General features: G+C 36.0%; 2 protein-coding genes across 5 annotated transcripts in view; one reads left to right on the forward strand and one right to left on the reverse strand.

Annotated features, from left to right (window-relative positions):
- The window catches only part of CD36 (CD36 molecule), a 170,202-nt gene that overhangs the window by 135,860 nt on the left and 19,297 nt on the right, over positions 1–15,045 (reverse strand). The gene's annotated exons all lie outside the window — the stretch shown is intronic.
- GNAT3 (G protein subunit alpha transducin 3) overlaps positions 14,357–15,045 on the forward strand; it is a 45,327-nt gene continuing 44,638 nt past the window's right edge. The window contains exon 1 of the mRNA XM_004602138.3: positions 14,357–14,474. Within this exon, the coding sequence (XP_004602195.1) occupies positions 14,357–14,474 (118 nt within the window). The remainder of the gene's footprint in view (positions 14,475–15,045) is intronic.

The following is a 15,045-nucleotide window of genomic DNA, read 5'->3' on the forward strand; positions in this document are numbered from 1 at the left end:
TTTCAACCAGTAAACTTTATCTGAAGGAAGAGTTAAAATATTGGGTTTTTTTTTGGAGAAAAGTAGTCATTTTGTTCAAAACAATATTATCAATACTGCATGCAATTATGTATGTTTGTTTATAGGTACATTTAAATATTATATATATCAAAGACAGCAATGATATCAGGACCTGAAGACAGAAGAGAACAACCAAGATTCATTCACTGCAGTACTTACACCACTTATTTATGATACTGTATACTATTATTTGCAGTGTATTTGGATTAGTTATAACATTATTAAAAAAACTGAAGCTTTTTGTTTGTTTTTTGTTTGGGGCCACACTCAGCTGTGCTCTGCAATCAGTGATCACTCCTTGCTGACTCAGGGTTCAATATGAGGTCCTAAGGATCAAACCCAGGTCAGCCATGCACAAAGCAAGCACCTTCTCTCATTTCTCTGATGTACCATCTCTCCAGAATCTACGTTTATTTTTTCAAAAAGAATGATTACGTTTTAAGAAAAGAAAGGAAATAGAATTGTGTAATGCTCATTTAAAGTCAAAATGTTAGATAAAGGTGGAAGACAAAAATAGTCATAACATGAGCAGCATATTAGAAACATAAATATATGTGGTAAATATCAATCATTTTTGATCATTAATACTGAAAATATATCACATAAAAAGCAAATACTGTGATAGTGGATCAAAAACTATGACCCTCCAGAAGTGCAGGGAGGTGGGGAGAGATAGTCTGTCCTGACTCAGAGAAAGCCTAAAAATTTCTATAACAAAGACCCACATACCTGAATTTCGGCAGGTTAATTTCTGGGTGAAGCTCAGTCTCAAGACAATGGAGTATTGCCAGAGGCATGGTGGCAGTTTTGCAGTGTGGGAGCAAGTGGTTGTTGTGGCTGTTTGGCAGGCCCTGGGCTGGCCCACACCTCTTGATGCCCCAGATATCTCAGCCAGGTGCAGGTATTTGAAGGATTTGGGGCAGCTAGTTGGCTGCCCAAACAGAGCCCTGGAAGTCACTTGCTCCCACACTGCAAAACTGCCACCATGCCTCTGGCCTGACTCCATTCATTGTCTAGGGATCAAGCTTCATCCAGAAATAAAGCTTCTGAAAATGTTTTGCTGCCGCTCAACATCTTCAAACTCTACAACACAGATAATTTGGTAGTAGCACAGGTGGATACTTGTAACATAGAAGGCCATTACTCTCATCTAACAAACAATAACACAAAATGCCTCATCTATAACAACATTATAGTAATCCTTCATACAGGGACTTAATGTTTTAAAAATGAGATACAACAATTTACACTGATTTTTGTCAGGCCAATATTTTTTTATCATTCTCTTAGTAATTGACTGATAACATGCAATATAAAATAAATTAGTGTGAGCTTACTATGGGAGCAGACTTGAAGAGTGGTTGGGCAAATTTGAGACAACGGTGGAGGGAAGATGATGAAGGTGGTGAGATTGATGTTGGAATATTGAATGCAATATTGGTGTTGGAATATTAATTACAAATTATCTTGAACAACTTGGCAAACCACAGTGTGTATACAAAATTTAGGGAAGAAGATTAAATTTGTAGGACTTACTTATTTCACATAAATCCCAAAATATTTTAGCACAGAATTTCTTTAAAAGTTTTATTAAAGACATGATTATTACCATAATGAGATCCAGATATAAATAAAATTTTAATGCAATAAACTTTTTAAAAGTATGATCCAATTCTTTGTTTGCCTATTAAAAAAATTACTTTAAATATAAGAATACATATAGAGTAAATGGAGAAACACACTTGAAAATTCATGACAAGAAAGCAAAAATAGCTATACAAACTACTGTCATTGCAAAGTAGTCACTGTCATCCCATTGCTCAATTTGTTTGAGCGGGCACCAGTAATGTCTCTCATTAAGAGACTTATTGTTACAGTTTTTGGCATATCCAATACACACGGGTAGCTTGCCAGGCTCTGCTGAGAGGGCTCTGATACTCTCGGTAGCTTGCCAGTTTCTACATATAGAACAACCAAATAAGAAGCTTATCAGATATTTTATAAAAGTGGGACATAAACTAATTATAAAGGTGTCATATCTTTTGTTAAGAAGGTATTAACTGTAGGATAACATTGGTTTGCCCTTGCTCCCTGGCCACAAGGAGTTTGGGTTTGTTCATTGATCCCCCAAAGGTTAATGACCTTTTTCTCCTAATCAGACTCTGTTAACTTGTAAATATTGTTTTTCTCTTCTCCTTAAGTTCTTTACATAGTTAATTCAGAGCAACATCCTCCTTGTATAGACAGAGGAAGACAGTTAATGCTATGCTTTTGTAACTTGGGAGTTAATGGACTTCAAATGATATTCACTCCTGTGCATGTTCTCTCAACTTAAGCCTCAGTTGCCCTTAATTCCTAGCTCTCGAAAATCATGGTCCCAACGAGGGACTGGATGAACCCACGCAAGCTGTGAACTACCCGCGCATCAAAATGGGCCTGGCCATAGCGCCATAATACTTAACTATAAGTTAAGAGCATGTTCATGGACAAATTCTCTCATGATCCAAAAAGTAAGATGTTGACTAAGTTATTGGGCTAAGGACAGGAGAAACACCCATAGGTACTATTTCCTTCTCTTGAGCCTGATTGGTGATCAGAAAGAGCTTTAGATATGTTGGTTGTGCTACCTGACTGGCTATGGTGACTACCCCCAATAGTAGGAGTTGGGGAGAGACTAGAGAGAGATCAGGGGCAGCAAGATGGAGGTCAGAGAGACAAGCAAGGGGGACAGAGGGAGAAGAATGTAGAGGAAGACTGCAGGAGCAGGCACGTGGAGAGACAAGAGATGTGGCTGCGAGATAGAGTGTGGAGAGATAAGCAGGAGAGACAGGAGAAGACAGGAATGAGGGGCAGCATGAGACTAGAATGAGAAGCTTAGTGAGACTAGGGAGAATGGAATAAACAGCAACTGATCATCAACCAGCCTGTACCCTTGTTTCCTCCTTCATCTGCCCATGGCATTGGCCATCCCAGGTGGGGGAGTGGCTCAAGCCGTGGGGCTCCCTAGCTGCCCAGTGATTACACAATTAACAATTCTTAAGTGTATATGTGTAGCAAGAAGTTATCAAGTTACATGAAAAAAAATGATAACTTAGAGACACTAGAATTATTACACAGTGGGTAGGCTTGCTTTGCCATGTAGCTGACCCAGGTTTGATCACTGACACCCCCTATTGTCCCTCAAATCAGCAGCGAAGCCAGAGTACTGAGCCAGTCCACAGAGCTGGGTGTGCACTCAAAATAACAACAGAAAACAAACAAACAAATTTATAGATATTCAAGGACTTTTAGGCCCTTGAAGGAACTCATACCATAATTGGGGATGTCAATATCCCTTGAACGGAAATGAATGGATCCAGCAAGCATTGCCTCAACAAAGATGTAATTAAAAAAATAGTAATAATTTTAGTTGGCTGAATGTAATAAACATAGTGCTTAGATTGTCTCATCCAACAACAGCAGAATACACATCTATGCATGGGACATTTTCTGAGAGAATCTGTTATGAGTCATAAATCATAGTTCCAAAAATGTTAAAGAGCATAAAGCTTATTCTTGGATCATAATGGAATTAAACTAGAAGTCAGTAACAAAAATTGAGTTAGAAATCCGCTGAATTCTTGGAAAATAAACAGCATATTTTAGCTAGCTTTAAGTAGCACATAGGTCAGAAAAGAAATAACAAGAGAAAATTTAAAAATAAATGAAAAATAAAAATATCACTTATCAAAATATGTTGGATACAGTAAATGTAGTGCTCAGAGGATTACTTAAGCATTGAATTAATATATTAGACAATAGGGGGGATATGAAATCAGTCATCTAGCTTCACATTTGGAAACAAGACAAATAAAATTAAGTAGTAAAAAGTTAAGTTTTCAAATTACAACAAATATCAATGGAACTGATTTTTCACCCACAGTTCATGACCTCTGTGAAGCCGGGATGCTCCCTGGTCATCTTGGCCCCATCTCCAGAAACAACAGAAAAAATAAAATTTGTCTCTAAACCTAGTTAGGAAGCTGCCTCATAAATTGCCGTTTCACCTTGTCAATGACCCTGTAAAACTTTCCTGGTCCCCTGCTAAACCCTGATTCAGCGCTGTCCCTGGTTTTGTGAGCTCAAAGCTTCTCAGAACATGGCTAGGTAACTGCACTTAGAAGTTGTCATTTTGACTCAAGTTCGGGAACCCTTAAAGTGCCATGATTCCTCACTTCTTCATACCTCACAGGAAAAATGTATTGACATCCTAACACTAGTAACACATCTACACACCAATACACAAAAACACCTTCAGACTGCAAAAACCACAATGTGAAAGCAATGCAGAACCCCACTACACTTAGTGAGTAAAGATTGTAGCCCTGAAACTCAATCAGTAACAACTAGCTATATAATCCCTTTGATATGTACTTTACAGTAGAAATGTTGAGGATGTTAACTGAGCTCAAAGAAGCAATAGAACAAATAAATAGCCCACCACCACCACCCAAAACATAAAATAAAAAAAAAATAAAAATAAAAGAGCAGAAATGAGAAAACTATAAACATAAATGATAGAACTAAAAAATTTGGTGGTAAAATGAAAATCTTACTGGAAGGTCTCAAAAGCAGAGTAACAGCAACTGAGGACAGAACCAGTGAGCTGCAAGATGAGATGCACAAAACCTCCAGATAAGAGAAGGAGATGGAAAAATTTTCTCAAAATAAATAGCAGACAATAGAATTCTGGGATGAATTCAAGGGGAGCAATATAAGTTTCATGAATAGAGACCCAGAAAGATTCAATACAGAAGGATTAGTCAAAGCATTATATAGTCCATATCCTTATAGTACCCCTTACCCTAGCTTTGACTAAAACTTAATTGTTAGCCTCAATTGTGCAATCATCCTATATTTAAAAGTTAATATAGAATGATTCATTTCCACTCTAAAAATAACAAAACCTACTCCCTAATTCTAACAAAACCTTAAGTCAAATCATAGTTTGGGTTAAGATTAAATTTTAGATTAACAACCCTAATCAAGTTAACATTCTTAGACTAACTCTGACACCGGCTTAGGCCTAAATTTAACTATTAGCCTCAATTGTACAATCTTCCTGTATTTGAGATTTATTTTCAACTTTAATAATTAAAAAAACTATCCTATAACTCACACAGCACCTGATACTAACCCTAGCTCAACAATAATCCAATGCTTATAGTAACCCTTATCTAGCCTCAGCATAAACCCATCTGTTAATCTCAATTGAACAATATCTCTATATTTAACCTTTCTTTTTTTGCTTTTTGGGTCACACCCGGCGATGCACAGGGGTCACTACTGACTCATGCACTCAGGAATTACCCCTGGCGGTGCTCAGGGGGCCATATGGGATGCTGGAATTTGAACCTGGGTCAGACGAGTGCAAGGCGTTTGCCTTACCTCCTGTGTTATCACTCCAGGCCCTAACTTTTATTTGAAACTTTAAAAATTACCTAGCTTACTGCTTAATTCTAATAGTACCTTAATCCTAATATTCAATGGAAACGAGTGAAACTCATTGAAGATTTAGAATAACATTGCGAGTACTGGAACATAAAAAACGCTAAATAGTTTGATTTCACTTGGACCTTTTAGACTGGTAAAGGTGACAAATGTCCCCTTTTGTTATATTTACTTATTTTCAACTTTTAAACAAATTCATGCACTATGACTTACAAATTTTTCATAATAGAGTTTTATCTAGGGCTTGCATTTCTTTTGGTCCTAAAAATCATTCAATTGGAGCAGTAGCTAAAAGCCAAGGAGAGTGTGTGTGTTGTGTTTTTTTTTAAATTTCTATTTATCACTAATTTGTAGCAAATTTTGTTTTTCCTAAAATGACTTATTTCTCTGACTTTCCCATCCTTTCATCCAACATCTGTTTAAGTGCCCATTTACGTGCCTAGCAATCAGTATGCCCTTGGTGTAGAATTGAGAGAGATAGATCAGATCTTTATTCTCAAGTCCTTGAGTGAGGAGCAAATAGCCTTGTTGAATAGCAAAATGTTTTAAGCAAACCACTAAGGTGTATGTTACCCAGGTCTGTGGTTATTTTTTTGAGGGCTGGGGTGGGGTCGCATGCATACCCAGCATTGCTTGGGGTTTGCTCCTGGCCATGCTGGGGAGACAGTGCAAATACCTGGGACTTAATCTGGGTCTTCTACATGAAAACTATTGCACTCAGCCTGTGAAGCTCTCTGATACCGTCTTCCCTCACCCCAAGGTCTTATTCAAAGGTGAGACTTGTGTCTTTATCTCTTCCTTTCCCCTGTTGCCGTCTCACACTGAAGTGCTGGGGGATCTCTGGAGCCTTGCTGCACTGGAGCCTGTACTCACTGCCTGCTGCCACCCTACCACTCAGCCATAGCCCCCTCCTTGATAACTAAATGCTCTTGAGCAGTTTCATGGGCTTTTCACCTTGTTTTTTAATATATTTGGAGTCATTATTGCCTCTATATTTGATTCTGTTAATTAGGGTTCTCAAAAATGAAAATATACATAATAGTGGTACATTAATTCTTCATTAGCTAACATAGATGCTTTACTTCCTTTCGTTTCCTTTTCCCTTTTCCTTTACAGAAGAGGCTGGCAAGCTCCCCGTGGCGTATTCGATATGCCAAATACAGTAACAGAACAGGTCTCATTTCCCTGATCCTGAAAAGAGCCTCCAATTGTTGGAAAAACGAGTAAGGAGATGCTGCTAAAACCTCAGGGCTGGGACGAATAGAGTCGTTGCTGGCGCCCCCCTCCCGCTCGAGTGAATTGATGAACAATGGGATGACAGTGATACAGTGATACAGAGTTTCAGGCATATAATGTTTCTGTACCAATACTACCATCAGTGTCAACTTCCTCCAACTATGTCCACTGGTTCCTTCCCACTTCCAAGCCTGCATCTTTTCAGGAACATATTTGAGTTCAATTATTGTGATTTCCTTTTAAAGGCTAGTATTTCCCCTTACTTGTAGTCTAAACAGAGGTTTTTGCCTTAGGAGGTAGCATTCAACCAAAGGCTACTGCAAAGAAGGTCAGTAACAATAATCTATTTATAGCATAACCTAACCCAGAAAAGTCTGAATTGGATGCCATAAAGATCTCACATGAGCAACAAAGCTACAAACACATCCATTTGCAAGAGTCAGGAGGAAGGGGGTGGGATAGAGAGAGAGAAACAGAGAGACAGAGAGACCGAGAGAGAAGATAAACAGAAAATGTTAGGAGTGGGAATTATTTAAGAGTGCTAGATTAAAGGAAAGTGGATGTTCATTGTGTACACATTTTTTTTTATGATCAATGACAAATGGTACAGAACGACAACAAAAAGAGAAGTTGGCTCCACAATTTGAAAATTAGTGATATTTTAGAAATTGACCGAATAACTTTTTATGTATTGAAGTAATAAAGGGGCTGGAAAGATAGTACAAGAGTTAGGGTGCAGGCCTTGCACGCATATGATACCAGTTTTGTCACTAGCACTACATAAGCTCTTCCAGTAGTGATCTCTAAGTAAACCCTGAGCCTTCCTCTGTATGGCCTACAAAACAAAATAAGATAAAATAATAAAGGTTGTCCTTATGAGAGAGGAGCTTCAGCATTATTGTAACAATTCTTTATAATTAATAATAGGAAATACAGTTATAGACCCAGGCTTCCTTAAAGTTATAAAGACAATAAGATACAAAATAGACACCAGAAGGGTTATCTTAGATGGAAAATATTTGACATCAGGATTAGTGTATAGAGTACGTTCACTGAAAGTACATTTACTGAAAGTACTTAATGGGGTTAGAGTGGATTATGTTACCTTGAGAACATTAGCAGTCTCATGACCCCCATGAAAGAGAGGATATATATGGAAATTAATGTAAGTGGCTTTTTGTTGTTGTTCTTTTGGGGCCACACCCAGTGGTGCTCAGAAATTACTCCTAGTTTTGTGCTCAGGTTTCACTCCGGGCAGTGCTCAAAGGTTAAACCATATGCAGTGCTGGAGACCAAACCAGGGTCAGCTAGTGCAAGGCAAATATTTTGACCTCTGGACTCTCTCTCTGGCCCAATAAACAGGGTTTTAGATCATGTCAAGATTACAATGGATCCAGTACATTCAGAGACCGAACCAGTAAAAAAAAAAATTGAACATCTGACCAGGTATTTGGAATGCATAAATATGGCAGTTGGAAGAATATCTAAATTTCTAATTGGACTTGTAGAGTAAAATCACATCATAAATATCAAATATAAGCCTTATACTACTTACCTACTCCCTAGTTTGTATGGTCATTAAATGATATAAGCTGGTTTAATCTTTGAGGGCATCTCAGTATAAACCTGGACACCATGTCAGCTTTAGAACTCCACCTACATAAAATTGTCTGCATTGTCTGTTTCAACTGTATTGCAATTATTTTTGTCCTGCCAATTTTCTTCCTTTATTCATAGAAATAATTCTAAATAAGGCTTTATAATGATTTTTCTGCATGTATTTTTAATATTAAAGTCAATTTTCAGGAAACCTTTTTCAAACACACTTTTTTGATGAAGTTTCCCAGAATATGGGAAACCATATATGCATAACCAACTTTACATAATCACATGTATATTCAGTTTTTTGTTCTTTCCACTTGTAAACAGCTCTAGTTCTATTTATTTGAAAGTTCTATCACTTTTTATTCTTATAAGAATCTGGAGTGATAGAACAGTTTAGGGTGCTTGCCTTGCACACAATCAACCAGGGGTTCAAGCCTCAGTACCCATATGGTTATCCAATTCCCTCTAGCAATAGTTCTTGAGTGCAGGGGCAGGGGGAAAGCCTTAACACTGCTAAATATGGCTCCCAACCTAAACAGACATACAAAAAACATTTTTCATCTGTGAACTCCCCTATACACTGATACAATAGAATTTAACCTCTATGAGAGGAAGTACCTAATAGTACCCTATTTGTATATTGCCAAGTTTCTCATCTCTAGCACATAATCACTGTGTCACTGTATCACTGTCATCCTGTTGTTCATCCATTTGCTCGAGCAGGTGCCAATAACGTCTCCATTTGTCCTAGCCCTGAGATTTTAGCAGCCTCTCCTTACTTGTCCATCCCAACGGTGCTGCATTGGAGGCTCTTTCAGGACCAGGGGAATGAGACCCATCATTGTTACTTTTTGGGCATATTGAATACACCACGGAGAGCTTGCCAGGCTCTGCTATGATGGCATATATAATTATAAAATTATCTCAATGGTTTAATCAGTCAGTTTCCATGATAACTCTGGAGCAAATACCTCATACTTACATATTTTTAAGGAAAATAATGATTTCAAAAATGGAGCAAAATTCAAAAGGCTAACTCTAATGGAAAATATATTATGAAATGTAGTAGGGAATATATCTGCATAGTTGAGTGGAGATAACTAAATTATTCAGTAAATTATGGGATAAATATGAGAAAAGTAATAGATGTGGAATCCTTGGCTATCCTAGCAAAAAATAACAGTGAGACTTTGGTCTAAAGCAATTTTGTCTGGCATAATCAGACAGGTTAGGTTAAGCTGGGACAGAGATTAGAGGCAGGAAATCTAAGAGTTTGGAATAATAATCAGAACTAAAGTGGATAAGAAGCAAGTTTTAGGGAATACATAGTGGAAATGTTATATTGAGATATCTAAAAACTTTTAAAATAAAATTTTGTTTTGCAGGAATTTATCCTTTATAGAAAACAATTTGCCTGTCATCTTTGAAAATTAGATCTATAATATTATATGTGTTCGTCATTAAATAGCACCCTGCCATAATAAAAAAATAAGAATATATTGAATGAGGTAGACATCAACTCCAGTGAATAAAAATGCTGTTCGTATAGGCCCTTAAATTATAGGAACTGCTTAGTGTTGACATTATAAACTTATTGCACCATCTGAATGTAATAAGTTGAAACACGAAGTTTTACCCTATTCCCACAAGATGAAAAGGCTGCTTTCAGGAATTCCCTGGGCATATAAACTCTCTAGAGAAAATGCCATGTAGGCAGTTTCCAGAAGTGCACATTTGAGTACTATTAGTAAAGGAAGGATGGTTCGCCTCAAATTTCATGGGAATATATAAAGATAAAGGTTATTGCTAAGGCAGCCAAGACTCAAACCGCTCAGGGACCCAATGCCTAGAGTCAACAGCTTCTATAAGGATACAAAATAAATAATGAAACAGATAGCATCCTGTATTAAAATTTTCCAGAAAGATCTGAGCCATCAAAACCATTTACTGGGGCCAGCTATATAGTTTAGTGGGAACAGCACTTGTCAAGCAGGTTTGATCCCCAGCACCATAGAGTCCTCAAGCCTCGTTAGGAATGATCCCTGAGCATAGAGCCAGGAGTAAGCCTTGAGCACAGCTGGTGTGGCACCAAAACCAACAAATAAAAAAGCCATTCATTTTAGTCAGTCTTCTGTCACAATATCAGTAGAAATTCAGATTGATGACTATAAGAAAAACTCTTAATGCTGTTAAAAAGAGATCTCCAAAAACAAGGGTGAAATATCAATAATAAAAGGAACATAAGGGATAGAAGGATTGAATTATCCATATATAAATGCTTACTAAAATATCTTAAAGGCTAATAGTCCCTGCTGAAGATTCCAAGAACCCTGACCAAGACTAGAGAAAGGAAACATTCACACAAACCAAACTTATATCAGTGACTTTAAGAGACAAAGGCACTCTAAATTCTACTTCATTTCTTGTCTATCTGATGACAAAAAAAATTAGTCATATCTGCTGCAATTAAAAAATTTCTGAAAATGTTCTTAAAAGCCATTATCAAGATTGTTTCAATTTTAATTCATTATTGTTATTTTTGAGATAATGTGGCTTACATTAATGTTCATGTTTGTGCTTCTTCTGTATAGTTACTGCACCTTTACCACCACCTCCACGACTGACTTTATGTAACTCTTCATCTGCTCTATCCACCTTTTACCCCACCCTTACATCTCCATCCTTAGTAACCTCAGTTCTGTTGTTAAAATTAAAATTTCCTGGATCGTTAGCCATCTCCTTTTCTTTATCTTTTTTGTTTTTCTTTACATACAACATGGACTGGAGCCAATGCACAGTGGGTAGGGCGTTTGCCTTGCATGCAGCTGACCTGGGTTCGATTCCTCTGTCCCTCTGGGAGAGCCTGGAAAGCTACTAAGAGCATCCTGGTATCCCACCTGCGCGGCAGAGCCTGGCAAGCTACCTGTGGTGTATTCGATATGCCAAAAGCAATAACAAGTCTCACAATAGAGATGTTACCAATGCCCATTCGAGCAAAGAGATGAACAACGGGACGACAGTGCTACAAGGATATATACAATATACAAGTAAAATCACACATAATTTGCTATTCTCTTATGACTTATTGTGCTCAACATGGCACCTTCTGATTCTATCCAAGCTGTGGCAAAAGGAAAGCTTTTATATTTGAATATAGCTTAATTGCATTTCATCATGATTTTCCTATAAGGCACAATGCTTCTGCCTCTATTTTCTGTTTGACAACAGAAATGTATTGTGCCTTTGCCTGTGTACATGCAAATTCATCTCTCTTAGCTGAAAACATAAAAATGTAATATGATGTTTATGATTTAGTAGCGTATGGTTCTTGTTTTCAAAAACAAATGCTATTTATAGCTATACTTCTTAAAACATTTTGATCATCAATGACCTCCTCACTATAGACCATGGATTAAAAACAGAGTAGATGTGATAATACTTTTAAATTGAGAGAAAATAAACATTGAACTAGAAGCTATGATTATAGATGTGGGTATCTTTACTGGTCGTGATTTTTATTATTTTTATGTTTCTTTGCTTTTTAGAAACCCTAAAATTTCTAGAGTTCTGAGATAGGTCTACCAGGATAGAGAAACTTAGGAAGAAATCTTAACCATCTCTCACCTCAGAAGACCCCAGAAGAGGAACCCTGTATTTTTATTTATAAGAAAAATATCCAATATTTTATATGATTAGCAATTTGCAAAATACTATGGAAAACATCCAAGTTAATAAGTTGTCCACATGCTAATGAAATTTAGTACCTTATTTTCATCATTTTCTTAGGTCTGTACTGCTAGTATCCTAAGTGAAGCAATATTGGCTAATAGCTGTATTAACAACCCCAGTTCATTAGTGAAATTGTGTACCAGGCACCCAAGGGAGAGATGTGAGAAAGTAGAAAATGTAGACTTTTATTTCTGAAAGATCTTGTCTGTAACCCATTTAGAAAAGGATTTGAAAGCACAAATCCTTTCAAAGCCAAATTTATCCCTGAAGGAAATTATGAGAAAATTTTACTTGAAGATTAATTATATGAAGCACCTCTGAGTTTATAGCTGCCATAGAATGTGTAAAGTTTTATCCTTGTAATCTTCTTAAAAATATTTCTTAATCTATTTTTAAAAGATATCTTGAAAAAATCATGTATTTGCAGGGTTTGGCATGAGTTCAATTTAATATGAAATAGGCAAATTATTTATTTGTTTATTCAATTATTTTGGTTTTCTTCCCACATCAGAGAGTGCTCAGAGATTATCCCTGGTTATGTGCTTTGGAGTCACTCATAAAAGTGCTTGGGGTCCCATATGTGGTTTACCAGGACTCAAACCAGGGCAGCCACATGCAAGGCAAGCACCTTAACTCCTATACTACCTCTTTAGACTAAATAATATATTTTAGTGTTTGAGCTCTTTTGTGTTACTGTCAGAAAAGACTCTCTTCAAATAAGACTATAAATAAACTGTGCAGTACAAATCCTATTCCTCTGAAGCAAGACTTTTGCATTGTAAAAGCAATACTATGTGATTTGCATGAGTCCTTGTATATCAACCTTTCCATATCTTTATACTGTCATATCATAACATTGAACCAATATTTGACTGTGCTTACATATTGGCAATGTAATATTTTAAAATAAGATAAACAAATCAGAAAGATGTATTCACTTTGACAGCCTATTTTCTTATTTTGATTATGCAAAAATACACCTGTTCAAATTTTGCACATCATCCCACAAGAAGAATCAACTCTGACAGACTGATGGATTGACTGTATTCTAGGATTTCCTAGTTAAGCATATTTCGATTTCACAGAATACACATTGAGAATCTTGCCTGCTACCCCAGGTAACCAACAATGTTTGCAAGTAAAATATTAATTGAAAGCTAAAGTGCTTTATGTTTCAAATAAAGAAAATATTGTACAGCACAATCTTTGCCATCTTCAAGAACAACATAGCATGTATTGGGATAGTTGAAAGGCTTGGAACATATTTATGTATATTTACATTTGTGACTTTTTAGGAAGAACCAAATGACCTACTGCTCTAAGGAACATTGCTTTTTATTCCCATGGTACCAAATCAATAAAGTTCCTCTCACCATAGCAGCTGTTGTTTAATGGTTCCAACGAGTTGATACACTGCCTAAATGGAACGCAATTCAGAGTGTATACCAAGTGAGTCCTCCATTTATGCTAATGGATTGATTCTCTCACTAGCATTTAAAGTACAATTTATAGAAATGGACCTTCTGAGACTAAAATCAATAATATATGAGCCCTATTTTAGATTCTATGTTTGTGAGATTCCCACATGTATAGTAAGAGTTATAAATATAGCACTACTTGATTCTAAGAAATATCAATTTTCTTATTAATAAATTATTGTCTAGTTAATTAAAAACTATGAGATTCACAGAAATTATGTTATAATCTTAGCATATAGTTCCATAAATTTGGTTAATTTAGCATAAATACTCTGATAATATCATATATAACTCTTATGAGGAATTTAAAGACCAAACATCCAAATATAAGCTGAAAGGTGTTGATTACTGATAATAGCGTTAAATAGCAATAAATGCAGCTCATTCCCAAGAAACTCTTTCACTCAATGCATACTACTCATTGTAGAACATCTTCAGTGTACAGAACATTATTATTATATCCTATTCATTAAAGAAAGAATGCAGGTTTTCAAAATAAGTGACAGGACTGGCCATGTAATTTGAAAGCATAATGAATTCCCTCCCGAGTATCCATCAGAATTGCTTGGCTTTCGCCCTTGATCAGGTGACAGATCAGAAGCATCTGTTTAGTCAAAGTAGAAATTTAAAGAAGGGGGAATTGGGTGGTTGATTTCTTCAGAAGATCATTGCTGTTGGATCCTGTGTCCAAACCAGAACTCTCTGATCATTTGAAACAAGTTTGAGCTAATAATCTGGCAAGTATCTGACTCTAGAAAATGGGAAGTGGAGCTAGTTCAGAAAGCAAGGAGTCAGCCAAAAGATCTAAGGAACTGGAGAAAAAGCTTCAGGAAGATGCTGAGCGAGATGCAAGAACTGTAAAGTTGCTGTTATTAGGTAATTTCATATTTTTTGCTTTTAATACCCTAATGTTTTCTTAAATTGTGAAATTGTGATTTATTTACTTTCTTAAAACTATAATTACAAGTCTATTACCATACGGAATACTTATTAGAAAAATGTTTGAAAACTTTAAAAGATTATATATATGATTTATATATATAAATGTTTTTCTTAAGAAATTATTACATATTTTATAAGGATATAATATTCAGATAATTTCATTTCTTTGTTAGTAATACAATTGATGTTATTGAATGCTGTCAATGATCTTGTTAGTACAATCAAAAAAGATTGCAAACTTTGATATTTGCTATCTTTTAGTATATTGATATTCTCATCTATGTCAGGAATTGTCTCTTCTATATTCTTATTCCCTCAAAACTCAGAACACTATGTTAACACAAGTACAAACTCATTAAATGCCAAATGAACTGAAATAAAAATGACTAACACATCACACTTTTTGTCAAAACATTGATGCAGTATGCACAAGAAAAAGGAATGCATTTATGATATTGAAAATATAAAAAGAATAAACAGAAACCTTTTAGTTAATCATTGTTTT

The sequence above is a fragment of the Sorex araneus genome, chromosome 1 (genome assembly GCF_027595985.1).
Source record: "Sorex araneus isolate mSorAra2 chromosome 1, mSorAra2.pri, whole genome shotgun sequence".
Classification (NCBI taxonomy): Eukaryota; Metazoa; Chordata; class Mammalia; order Eulipotyphla; family Soricidae; genus Sorex; species Sorex araneus.